At 34.8% G+C, this 14,305-nt stretch overlaps 1 protein-coding gene across 3 annotated transcripts in view; it reads right to left on the bottom strand.

Moving 5' to 3' along the window:
* The window catches only part of LRCH2 (leucine rich repeats and calponin homology domain containing 2), a 103,925-nt gene that overhangs the window by 36,949 nt on the left and 52,671 nt on the right, over positions 1–14,305 (bottom strand). For 2 of the 3 annotated variants that reach the window (XM_044235239.1, XM_044235240.1), the window contains exons 11-12: positions 13,076–13,183; positions 6,660–6,725 (exon numbers count right to left, since the gene is read on the bottom strand). In XM_044235239.1, coding sequence (XP_044091174.1) covers positions 6,660–6,725; positions 13,076–13,183 — 174 coding nt within the window. Of the gene's footprint in view, positions 1–6,659; positions 6,726–8,263; positions 8,342–13,075; positions 13,184–14,305 lie in introns of all 3 variants that reach the window. The other variant, XM_044235241.1, reaches the window with a different exon arrangement.

Raw genomic sequence — 14,305 nt, 5'->3', positions numbered from 1 at the left:
GAGCTCCCTGAATTGAGGAGATGAAGCTGGGAGCCAGGGTGAAAAAGATGGATGGCATTAACAGGACAAAGTGAGAGAGAAAAAAAGCAAAGCACAAAAAAAGAACTTAAAAGTTCTACAGAAGCATTCTTAATATTTTCAACAGAGTACTGAGCCCTGATCATATGCCTGAGAAAACTACTACTACTAGGCAAAAGAACGAATAGCCAAAAAGACAGAATAACTCTCAGACTTAGAGAGGACTATGAATAAATTAATACCGGTTTCCACCAGCCAGACTGGAAAAGCATGCAGTTCCTGGGGCATCAGCTATAGTACTAAGAAAAGTCTTCCTCCAGTAGGGGGCCAAATCTAGTCCTAGACTAAATGCCACACTGATTCCATATAAAAAGTTATAAAACCAAATCCCCCAAATATCAAACTATTGCCAATTAATTTAACCACATCCTAGAACAATGTTCAAGAATATTTATAATGATACGATAAAATCCAGCACCCAAGAAGGTGAAGTTCACAATGTCCTGCATTCAATCAAAAATTCAATCAGGTAATATTCAGAAGCAAGAAGAAAAGACTAAATATGTTAAGTACAGACACAATAGACATAAAATAGATAAAAATCAAAATTCAAGAGATGAGAAGTACAACATCTGAAATTAAAAATAAACTGGATAGTGGGGGGCTGGGTGAGCCTGGTGGTAGGTATTAAGGAGGGCATGTATTGCAAGGAGCACTGGGTGTGGTACATAAACAATGAATCCTGGAACACAGAAAAAAAAATAATAAAATTACAAAAAAATAAAAATAAACTGGATGGGATTAACTGTAGTTTGGACATTTAAGAGGTGTGCCTGGCTGGCTCAGTAGGTACAGCATGAAATGCTTGATCTTGGGGTTGTAAGTTTGAGCCCCACATTAGGTATGGAGATTACTTAAAAATAGAATTCTTAAAAAAAAAAAAAAGAATTGATTAGACTTAGTAAAAGAACTATCAAAAATCAAATGCAGAGGGTGCCTAGGCGGCTTAGCCAATTAAGTGCCTGCCTTCAGCTCAGGTCATGATCCTGGGGTCCTACTTCTCCCTCTCCTGCTTCCCCTGCTTGTGCTCTCTCACTCTCTCTCTGTCAAATAAATAAATAAAAGCTTTTAAAAAGTTAAAAAGAAAAATCAAAGACAGAAAGAAAAATATTGAAGAGGACTGAACAGAACCTCAGCGACTGGTGGGAGACTTTAAGTAGCCTAATATAAATATAATGGGGGTTCTAGAAGAATAGGTCAGGTGACAGAAAAGATCTTTGAAGAAATAAGGGCCCCAAATTTACAAATTTCATGAAAACAATAAACCCGCAAATTTTAGAAGCTCAAAGAACTCCAAGCAAAAGAAAAATGAAGAAAACTACACCAAGATACCTCATAATCAAATTACTTAAAAACAAATGATAAAAAAAAAAATTGTAAGCAGCAGCCAGAGAAAAAAGACACATTAGATTCTATGAAACAAACATGGACAATAGAATTTTCATAAGAAACAATCTAATCCAGAGGACAGAGGAGAAAATTCTTTAAGGTACTGAAAGAAAACAAAAATGTCAACCTAGAATTTTGTATCAGCAAAGATAGCTTTCAAAAATGAAGGGAAAAAAAAAAAGGCAAAACCAAGACTTTCTCATACAGAAACTGAAAGTATTCAAGAAGAGTGGACAGTAATAAAAGTAGTCTTACTCTCTTTCAGGTAGAAAGAAAACTATACATGGAAATACAGAGCTACTAGAGATAGTTAAGGGAGGAAAGATAAAAGACATTATTCTGATTATTTAAATCTCTTTAAAGAAATAATTGACTCTTTAAAGCAAAAATAATAACAATGTATTATGGGGTTTATAACATATATAAGTAAAATATACAGTAACACCACCACAGAGGCCAAAAAGGAAGAAACAGAAGTATACTATTGTAAAGTTATGCAACGTATGAAATGGCATAATAGCACTTGAATGTAGACTGTGATAAGTTAAACACCATTCTTTTTCTGGCGGGGGGAGTCAGAAAGAGAGAGAGAGAGAGAGAGAGAGCGAGTGCACACAAGCAGGGGGAGCAGCAGGCAGAGGGAGAAGACTCGATCTCAGGACACTGGGATCATGACCTGAGCCAAAGGAAGACGCTTAAATGACTGAGCCGCCCAGGCATCCCAGTTAAACACTATACCTTAAACCCTAAAATAATCACTAATGTTCGATAACAAAAAATTATAGCTAATAAGTCCATGAAGGAGATAAATGAGAATTTTAAAATTAAAAAGAGGAAAGATGGCTATAACGAATAGATAAGACAAAAGCACAAAAGATGGTAGATTTAAATCCATTAATATCAATAATTCCATTAAATATAAACAACATGAACAATGTCATTAAAAGATTCTCAATTAAATACAAAAGGAAGGTGCTACCATATGCTAAATACAAGAAATCAACTTTCTCCACAAAAACACAGGTAGGTTAAAAATAAAAGGATGGAGAAATATAGATCTATCATGTTAACACTAATCAAAAGAAAGCTGAGATGACTATACAATATCAGAAAAGTAGACTTCAAAGAAAACTATCAGAAATATAAAAAATGTCATTTCAAAATGACAAAGGTATAAGTTCATTAAGAGGACACTACAGTTCTAAATATTTATGTATCTAATGCAGAGTATACGACTATATGAAGGGAAAATGACAGAACATCAAAGCCAAATCCCCAATTAGTCCTGGAGTTTTTAATAGTCTTCTCTCAATAACTGATAAAACTGACACTGTAGTGTGCCAAGGGAGTGGTGTGGTAGTGAAGACAAACAGTAAACAAAGTAGTATATATTCAGAATGCCAGATGGAAAAAATGTATAAATTTGGAATGTCAGAGGGTATTACGTTCTTGGACAAAAATAAAACAGGGTATCGGAAAAGGACAAAGAAGTGGGGAGGCATCCTCTTTTATTTAAGTTGTCCAGGGAACTCCTTGCTAATGAAGTGAAATTTGAGCAGAAACCTGAAGACAAAGGAATAAGCCATAAGGCTATCTAGGGGGAAATCATTTCAGGCAGAGGCAAAAGCCCTGAGGAAGCAGGAAATGCCTGGCGTATGGCGATGCAACAAGGAGGCCAGTATAGCTAGAAAGGAACTAACTAACCAGGAAGATCCAGGCAAGAAAGAAGACAGGAGGGAGCCAAATAATGTAGAGGTTTCTAAGTCCTTCAAGGACTCTAGTTTTTATCCCGAACGAGACGGGAAGTCATTAGAGAATTATGAAGAGTGACGTGATCTGACTTACATTTCAAAAGATAAAAATCTGATGCTTTTTTGAAAAGCAGACTACAGGAAAGCAAAGGCCCGAAACCTGTTAGGAGGCTATTTTAATAACTGAAGTTAAGAGACGGCTAGAGCCGAAATAAGTCAGTCAGAGGAGGACATATATCATGTGATTTCACTCGTATGTGGAATTTAATATACAAAACAGATGAACACAGGGGAAGGGAAGAAAAAGTAAAATAGGAGGAAAACAGATAGGGAGGCAAACCATAAGAAACTGTTAACTACAGAGACCTCAAACTGAGGGTTGCTGGAGGGGAGGTGGGTGGGGGATGGGCTAGTAGGGTGATGGGTATTAAGGAGGGCACTTGTGATGAGCACTAGGCTTGTATGTAAGTGATGAACCCATAAATTCTACTCCTGAAACCAATTTTACACTAAATGTTAAGTAACTTGAATTTAAACAAGAACACAGAAGGAAAAAAAAGTAAAACTAATATAAATAAACAATAAAAATTAAATTAAAAAAATTTTTAGAAAACATGGTGAGGGCTAAGGTGGTAGGTGTGGAGGTGGTAAGGTGTGATTAGATTTGGGGTATATTTTGAAGGCAGAGTCAAATAATAGCAAACAATAGCAAATCCATTATTTGCTAATGGATTAGATATGGTATGTGAAAGAAAGTGACATGTTATGGTTGACTCTGAGGTTTTTGAGCTGAGCAACTATAAGGATGAGTTGACATTTTTTGAAAAGGGAAAAAGAAAGGAAAAATAAATTCAAGAGGTGCAAGGAGGAATTAAGAGTATGAATTTGAAAAGTTAAGTTTCGTATGCCTCCTGGGGCTAATAACACATTACATGTTAATAAAAAAATAAAATAAAATAAAACAAAAAGTTTCATATGCCTATTATACATCCAAGTGGGGGTGTTGAGTAGGCAACAGGTTATACAACTCTGTGGTGTATGTATATACACATATACACAAGCATGTGCAAATTATTTATGCCACAGATAGAAAAAGGCTCTAAAGGGGAACACACCAAAATACTATGACTTGTCATCTCTGGAGAGTGGGAAAATAGGTGATATTTATTTATTTATTTGTGTTTGCCAAGTTTTGTAATTTTGCAACAATAAAGCTACATTAATTCTTTTTTAAAAGAGATTTTATTTATTTATTTGACATAGAGGGAGACCACAAGTAGGCAGAGAAGCAGGCAGAGAGTGAGAGGGGGAAGCAGGCTCCCCACTGAGCAGAGACACACCCCCCCCCCCCCCCGCAATGCAGGCCTCGATCCCAGGACCCTGAGATCATGCCCCAAGACAAAGGCAGAGGCTTAACCCACTGAGCTATCCAGGCACACCAAAGCTACATTAATTCTTATCAGAAAACGTTTTTTTTAATTTTGTTTTTAAAGAAAAAGTTGAGTGATTATTTTGAAAATGAGAAATGTAGAACTAATAGTTATATGAAAGAGAGGTCAGGATTAGGTATCACACTTTTGAGGTTTGGGCAATTGGGTCCTTCTTAAGAGAATATTAGGAATCTGGGGAGGGAAATTAAGATGGGAATGAAAAGAAGTGAGGAGCAAAGTAATAACACAAACTTTAAGGAGAACAAATATAATATAAGATAACAGAATCAGTACTCAAAAAGGGAGGGATTGGGTTAAATCCAATTAATGAAATTTGAGTAGAGGAACGTTTCTAGACTTGAGTATAAAAAGTCATCTTTATGTTTGAACTGAATTCTGAAAGCCTAAGTGAAAAAAGAAAGGGCAATTCCAATAGAGAAACCAGGATATAGAACAGATGTGAAATGGTGATAGATAAGGAGAAAAATTACTGTTCCTAACAGCAAAACGTGCCAGTGGAAGAGTGCATGATAAGGTTTAAGGTCATCAGAAACTCACTTCAATCTTACAGGTTCACTTAGGCATTTTCAGCTTTATCCTGAAAGTGATAACCAGTAGAAGGTAATAAATGACAGTCACAGACGGTTTTGGAAACAACACTTACATCGATGCAGAAGACAAACTTAAACGTAGGCAAAAGTGAAGAATAGAGATGTGTCTGGGGACTGTTGTGGTAATCCAGAAGGAAAAGGATGGAGCCTAAACCAACATGGCAGTGCTAGGAATGAAGAAGTTGGGAGAGATGGAAGTAATGTTAAGACGCTATAATGTTCAGGGCACCCAGGTGGCTTAGTCGGTTAAGCGTCTGCCTTCAGCTCAGGTCATGAATCTGGGCTCGGCTCTCTGCTCAGCAGGAAGTCTTCTCCCTCTCGCCCTCCCTCTGTGAGTGTTCTCTCAAACAAATAAAATCTTCAAAAAATTTTAAAAAACAATAAAAAATAGAAAAGAAGCCATAATTCTCTGTGATTGACTGAATTGGGAGGGATGCACGAGAAGTTTCCGATAATTTCAAAGTTGCTGACTTTGGTGACTGAGTAATGGTACATTCACACTCAGGCAAACTATACAGAAGAAATAAATTTGGGAAAAAATAAGTTCAGTTTAGACTATGAGGTATCCAGGAAAAGATATCAGTGGGATGTGTGAATCTCAAGAAAGCAAAATGTTCCTGTTACCATATGTTAAAACTTGAGGTTCTGCAACCAGACAACCTGGGCTTGAATCTTCACTGTGGCACTTACTAGCTGTGTGACCTTGAGCAAATTATGGTAATTTCTGAGCCTCGGTTATCTCCCTTACAAAATGAGGTAAGAAGAGTAACAACTTCATAGAGTTATTATGAGGATTAAATGAGATAAGACATCTAACCCACTCAGAACAGTTTGCATACAACAAGTATTCAGGAAATGTTACTTCTCTCTGTGTATACTTCTATACGAACCCTACACCCAGCCTTGGACCTTTACCCTCCTACAGGAATGACCCAGGAATTGAGCCTAATACAAACTTTCAAACTGCCAAAAAATAAATAGAAACTTTCAAGGTTTTCTGGTTCTCTGGAATTCACATATATTAACTTGGATCCTGAATTCATAAGGAAGAATTTAGTAAAACCCAATTGAAATGAAATAAAAAAGTGAACAATAACAGAGAACAAATACAATGACGAAGAAACACATTATTCCCAGCAGTAATGAGTTAGTAAATAAATGCTTCTATCATTACAACGAAATGCAGGTATGAGTAGAAAAAGATATCAAATCAGCATTTTTTGTTTATATCAAAAGTAAATTGAGCTGGTGGCTGGGACACAGTTTGTCATTAAATTATCTAGTTAGTTATATTAAATCTGTATTATTTTTCAATTAAAGCCCACATATAGGAATATCACTATTAGAGAATCAAGTCTCATTAAAAACTACTAAATATAAGGACTAAGATATTTTTATACCTCTTTTCGCATTCCATAGTTTGTTTTGGCTTGTTTCTTGGGACAGAAGTTGAATGATTAAGAATCCTAGAAGTAAATCAATACATTAATTCCAAAATACATTAAGGAGAAAAGTATTTACACATGATATAAAAGATCTGCATAATAAACTGCATCTGGTCCATGAAGATCTCCGCTAGAAAACAATGTTTATATATTATTTAGAGCTAATGTCCATGGCTATTATGAAGGAATGAAGCTCACCAACTCCTCCACACATCTTCTTTTATAAACCTTTTCTCGAGGCCTGGATATCTTCTAACCATACTATTGCCCTCTGTCCATCTAACTTTTGGCTGACACAGAAAATAAAGAGATGCAGATTGTTCAGGTGCCATGATGACTGATTTCATTTTCCCAGCACAGCAAATGACATGAGTTATGTTGATGGAACAGATGACCATTTTGCCAAAAGCCAAATAACAAGCCTTCATTCTAAATGTAAAGGCATGTTAAAGTTCAATTCCTTAAAAAGTTTATCAAACTTTTAATACCCAAATGAAATGCTATTTGTAGAAAAAAAAAGAAAAAGAATGATAAACCATCATGAGAGAACTCTTTTCCATATTGTTATAGAATTCTAAGTATTAATCTGAAAGTCAAAAGTAATGAATTAATAACTTTCTTTCACATAGCTCATTAAAATATTTAAGAGTTCTTAATATTTACTCTAGATTTAAATATAACTTCTCAATTTTAAAGTTTAGTCTTATAAGAAATAAAAGATGTCTTTTATTCAAAAAACTTTAGATGTCAACTATCAAAACACGGAGGAGAAAACAATTTAAAATTAAAACTACATATTTACTACTCAAAGATATTTTAAGCTAAAGTTCGTAATTTCAGAAAGATGGTTAACCTAAAGAAACCAATTTCCATTAGCCCGGTTTCCTCACTAGCTTGGATGGATTAAAGCCTCCCTAGGAAGAAATCACAGTGAGGAGCCAAGGGCAAGTATCACAGGCAAAGCAGTGTAGCTTTGTACCAACAATTTCGAGATTGACAACACCTTTATTCTTCTCACTATGGACATATACTAAAATTGCACGTAATCCTGAAATGCAAAAGAACTAAGGTAAAAAAAATATCTAGGACTGTTAGGAAGAAATACATCCTTGAAGAGTGATTTTTAAAAAGGTGATGTAACAGTAAGAACTGTCCTGAGGGGTAAATGTCAGAATTATTGACAGTGGGAGGTGAGGGATCATACTACAATGCCCTCAGTATGGTAAATTCTAAATTCTCCTCAAGCAACACTTATTAGCATTGTGATTACTGATGTGTATAAATCATATTGGAGCAGAAAAACAAAGTTGGGATCCATTTACCTATAAAATGTATTTTATACACTTGAGAATTCTCTCATGTAAACATTTGTTTGTACATGAATATTTAATGTTTTATTCGTGATACTCAAAGTCAAAACACCTACATTATCTAAATATCTATTCTAGATTATTAGCACATTTCCCTAACCCCGTTACTAGTACTGTATTTTAAGTAAATGACTATAAAATTCAGCTGCACCAACCTGGCCCCTTAATACTTCCATAAACTCTAGATACCTTGATGCATGTCCTGCGTTTCTGGTCCTCTGGAAGAATTTTTCACTGAATGATGCTCTATAACACAAAGGCCTCCATCTGTATTCACATTTCCCGTACATCAACCAAATCAAAAGATGGGAGAAATAAGATGTTTTGGGAGAGGACAGGGAAGTCATTAGTAAAGCAAGCAGAAAAGAAAGAATGGACAGATTTTAAGGGTTGAGAGAATGACCTAATTAGTTATAACAACCTAGAGGTTAACATGATGCCCCTCAAACTGAAACATTCATATATATGATAAGAAAAAAAAAATCACATGAAATAGGGTATGTATATAATTTCTATCATTCTAAACCAGAATAATAAACTTCTCAAAATGTGATTTTCCTTTCCATGATCCTTAATTATACTTCAATATAACTTTTCAGAATTACTTTTTTATTTAGCCATATTACAGAGTACTAAGAAGCACATCTTTCCACAATAAGTGAAAACTCTCAGGACACACTTAACAGCAAATAAAATCCTTATTAAAAAGAAAGACATAATAGAAAATACAAGTTAGCAGGAATGAAAATGCAGTGGGAACCAGTCAACTGAAGTTATTCATTGCAAAAGCCCATATATATTGTAATCCTCTCTTTATGATAACCACACAAATTTTAAGAAGCCAGATAAACATCAACTTATTCAGCCACATAAGAATATCTGTGTAAGAAAATGAATGGGGTGCCTGGGTGGCTCAGTCGTTAAGCAGCTGCCTTCAGCTCAGGTCATGATCCCAGGATCCTGGGAGAGAGGCCCACACCGGGCTCCCTGCTCAGCAGGAAGCCTGCTTCTCCCTCTCCTGCTCCCCCTGCTGTGTTCCCTCTCTCGCTGTCTATCTCTGTCAAATAAATAAATAAAATCTTAAAATAAAAGAAAGAAAGAAAGAAAATGAACAGGGGGCACCTGGGTGGCTTAGTCAGTTAAGTGTCCAACTCTTGATTTCAGCTCAGGTCTTGATCCCAGGGCCATGAGATAAAGCCCCAAGATGGGCTCCATGCTCAGTGCAGAGCCTGCTTGAGACTCTCTCCCTCCCTCTCCCTCTGCCCCTCCCCCCAAAATAAATAAATTCTTAAAAAAAAAAAAAAGAAGGGGTGCGTGGGTGGCTCAGTGGGTTAAAGCCTCTGCCTTCAGCTCAAGACACGATCTGATCGGGCTTTCTGCTCAGCAGGAAGCCTGCTTCCTCCTCTCTCCTCTCTCTCTGCCTACTTGTGATCTGTCTGTCAAATAAATAAAATCTTAAAAAAAAAAAAAGAACAGTAGCTATTTCTCTAATAATTAGATAAGAGCATTGGTGGACATTTGAAAAATTAGCTAAATAATTTAGAATAAAACAGCTAAGATAATTTTTTAAGATGATAGTTTTTTTTTTAATTTCCCAAATTACAGTGAATATTAAAAACTTGCAGAATGGCTATTTTTAATATAGGGAGCTTCACTGATTCAGAGGGACTTCAATACACCCAAATACAAGTAGAAATAATCCAGTACTTTAACAAGGGGGTAAAGATTAGCTTCTAAATACTCAACAATAAACTGTCAAAACAAAGTAGCTTAATCTATGCATCTCAGACAAAGAGGGAGCAGTCTTCTAAAAACTGGCCTTCAGACTTTGAACACTTGTGAGTTATCTACTTGATAGCTTATTTCATCTCCTTTCCCACCCTTTTTCACTATTATTCTGTGCAATACCCTCTTGTTATTTTCCTTGGGTAGTTTTATCCTCCAAGTACTAGTACAAATTTGCTTAAAGAATAAAAGACACCTTTAAGAATAGTATGAACTAAACAACTGGCAAAGTTGCTTTAAGAAAATGATCACTGATTTCATTCTTTTTTTTTTTTTTTAAAGATTTTATTTGTTTATTTGACTGAGATCACAAGTAGGCAGAGAGGCAGGCAGGGGGAGGGGGAAGGAGGCTCCCCACTGAGCAGAGGGCCCGTTGTGGGGCTCAATCCCAGGACCCTGGGATCATGACCTGAGCCGAAGGCAGAGGCTTAACCCACTGAGCCACCCAGGCGCCACAATCACTGATCTCATTCTAAGCAGTTTTTAAATTGCCTTTAATTTGGGAGTACATGCATGGCTTCTTTCAGCTGATTGCTAACACTACATTTACCTTCAACTAGTAGCTAGCTAAAGAATAGTTAAGTAGCATAGAGTCAGAGGAGGAGTTCTAGGTGTTACTTTCTGATATGCGAGGGTAATTTTACTCCACATAAATCATTTTAAATAAAGACAATAACAAAAACATTATAATGACTTTAAAACCTTAAGTGAAATGTTTTAACTCCTGGTTTAGAATTTAATCCTATTTTGTTTTAAGATTTTATTGATTTATTACTTAGAGAGAGAAAAACACATATAAACAGGGGGCGGAGCAAAGGGAGAGGATAAAGAATTTCAAGCAGACTCCACTCTGAGCATGGAGGCTGATGCAGGGCTTGATCTCATGACCCGGAGATCACGACCTGAGCCAAAATCAAGAGGTGTGCACTTAGCCGACTGAGCCACACAAGCATCCCTGACTTGCAATTTTAAATAGCATTTCAGATTTTTCATTAATAAAATTGGAATCAAAAGCACAATACGGTGTGAAAGAGAAAATCTATAACCAGAGAAGGTACAATTAACATCAAATCCTCTAAGGGATGGATACATCTTTATAGAAGATTACTTTTGATTTTTTTGGACTCACTCAAATCAAGTACTGTAATAGCATACAAAAATTTTAATTATCTGCATCTAAGAGATGTGAGCAACAGCAACATATTTTAGAAGAAGAGAAGAGATTATTTAGTGGAGAAAATCAGCATACAAAACTTCTGAGATCAGTTTAAGTTCAGCCACTAACAGAAGAGAACTGGCCAAGGATCTAATTTAAATTGTCTATAAATTACAGATTTTTTAAAAGTAAAATGTGCTCCTTACATTATGACCAGATCTCATAAATATTTTAAGGCCTTCCAAAATAAGACATAATTATTACATTAATGTCACTGCATCAAAAGATCTATATCTATGTGTGCTAACGTCTGAAATGGCTGATGAAGAGAAACAGCAGATATAGAGAAATTACTTTTGCATACATCTAAAAAAGTAACAAGTTATTCAGAATGAACATAACTAAATTAATGGTTCCTATTAGCTTTAAATTTGTTAATTTCACCTTCAAGCAATCAATTAACTAATAACAGTATTACTGAGTACCTACCATGTACAAGGCACAGTGCTAGGTGTTATTTTTTACAGATTACAAAACTATCACAAAAATAAAACCTACAAAACATCATTTGATATTGTTTCTAAACCAAAAAGAATAATTCAAGTTATTGAAAGACAAGAAAAATAGTAGAAAACTGAAAAATATAGAAATGATATATACGACACTGTTAAAATCTAAAATTATGCCCTCCAATACTATTTTTAACATAATCAGAGAAATAAATATTGCTGTGGGTTCTTTTAAAATCAGTATTCTCTGCTCATAATGATAAATACAATCATTTCAACTATTGGGTAGAAGAGACAGAAACTTAACTATTTTTTAAGTCACATAGAGTTTGCTTCATAAACCTCTTAAACCATGGGGACAACCAATACTTTGATTATACTGGAGGGAGAAAAACATACATAACCTCACAAGTAGCCAATATAAAAAAAGGCCCATTAGAAATGAATGATAGGAAAAGATCAGAAAATGAATTTCAGAGAAAAGGGTGACAGAAAGTTATGGTAGAAGAAAAACATGAATTGGCAATGAGGATACATTAGATATCGAAGGAATAAAGAGGAGTGATATTTTCTAGTATGGATTTAATTCTATAAATTTAGTAGTTGCACAAAAAAGGATAATCAGTCATTATTAAAAAATATAGTGGCCCTTAAAAACAGACATTTGCAATTTGATAAGTTTCAATGGTAATTATTTTTCAAAGCATATCTAAAAGCAAATGCCAGTGTACTTAAATTTTTAACATTCCAAAACATGGTCATGTGACCCACGAACATTTATTGTTTTGGTTAAGAGAAGTAAAGTACTTATTAGCTACCCATGATAAATTTAACAAAATTATTCTTTTAATTTTCTCAAAACAAAAAAACACTCAAATCTCCTTTATTATTTCAAAACTATAAATATAGTTCTCTCAGTACATGAAGATGGCATAATAGCAGACCTTCAGCAGCACAGAGCACTTCTGTATTAAAAATGGACTTGCACTGATTCTATAGTCATTCATACATCTTCCTTATTGCCAATGGCATGTAAGGAAAGCCAAGCCAGAGGGAAAAATCGTCATTGATCAAGGAACACACCAAAGTGAACCTGTGACCTCCAAATCATCATGCTGATTTAATCAACCATTATAAAGTTCCATTTAATTTTAAGGAGTTTATACATATCCCAGGTAATCTGGAATCTGATAAAAAGTGCACTACATACACATGACATGTACTTAGGGGGTAACACTTATAATGTATCTGTTAATGTGAGCTAAAATGATTATCAACAAATAAATCAGTTATTATTTAGCACACAAAAATAAAAGAGATACCTACACAATAATTAAATAAAATGACTATGAATATAAAGTATATGTCAATTGTGTACGTTAACTTTACACTTCTCTCCTAATTATTCCCTATTGTCTTTTAGTAGTTAGTCCCTTGACATAGATCTTAAGATGGTCCTATTGTTTACTGGAAACTTCATTTGATAATCTTTGAATAATCACATAATGATTACAAAGTCTGCCTATTTAAATCTCATTACTGAAAAAATACCTGTTCTTCTGCTCTTGCTGCAATAACTGAGCGGCTATTTTCCTCAAATCAGTTACTTCCTTCAAATCATCATCCTCTTCCTCTGCAAGTAACTGTTCTTTCCCAAGTCTGAAAGGTGACACAAACATGGTTATCCAAAATGTAAGGCCGATGATATTTGATGCCAGCTTCCAGAAACAGAAACCACTTTTTAATTTCTAATATGTAAAAGCTAAAATCCTAATGTCCTTGTATTTAAAACATTAAAATAAGGAATAAGGAATATTTAAGGAATATGAAAACATACCTATCTTCTATTCAATAGGAAATGTACCATACTGGTGATATTAATATAATTAATGGCTAACAAAGTAAACTGTATTACTATTTTGTAATTTCTTATAATTTAACAATGCATACTCCCCAGTCTTGAGTGTAATAAGAACAGCAAAGCTCTAATATGCCTGTCTTTATAAATATCAAATGCTATGAAAATTTTACTAAACCACCCTACTTTTATCAGTTTATTCATCATAATGTTAAAATTCTCCATGTAAAATGTTTGAGTAGAAGAAATGAAAAATGGGTACAAGACTGGCAAATCTGCAGGAAAATGCTCATTAAAATACATAATTTTTAATCATTCATAAAGAACAAAGGAATTTTTAAGTAAGTTGTTCTCCAAACTCTAGTAATTTTATCCCAAAAGTATTTCACTTAAAACAAAGTATCAAATCCTAAGACTTTGTATCTTGACCATATCTTATATGCCACCATGACACTCAAGTTAATACAATTGTCTTCATGAGATAAGATGAGAAAGTAATAGAAAAATGAAATATAAAGAGTACAAGACAAAGCAATGTACCACCTTATGGGGTACCAGAGATGACTAATTCATAACTGATTAAAAAGTTACCAGTGAGGTCACTTGGAGGAAGCACAATGTAGAGAAAAGAGAAAAGCTTAGGGATCAAAGAGAGTTACATTCATACCCTAGGTTCTAGTGGACACTATCTAAGTAGTTCTAGGCAAGAAACGTTAGAGGCTCCAAACTTCCCCCTTCCTTATCTGTAAAAATAGAAACAGTATCAACCCTATAGGATTTAGGAAAGATTAAATAAGAAACATGAAGGGCATCCGGCTGGCTCAGTTGGAAGAGCATATGACTCTTGATCATGGGGTCATGAGGTCGAGCCCCATGTTGGGTAGAGAAATTAAATAAATAGAACTTTAAAAAAAAAAAATCTT

Source organism: Neovison vison, chromosome X (assembly GCF_020171115.1).
Source record: "Neovison vison isolate M4711 chromosome X, ASM_NN_V1, whole genome shotgun sequence".
NCBI classification, from domain to species: domain Eukaryota; kingdom Metazoa; phylum Chordata; class Mammalia; order Carnivora; family Mustelidae; genus Neogale; species Neogale vison.
Note: the sequence above shows the minus strand (reverse complement) of the source record. Positions and strands in the feature narration are given on the sequence as shown.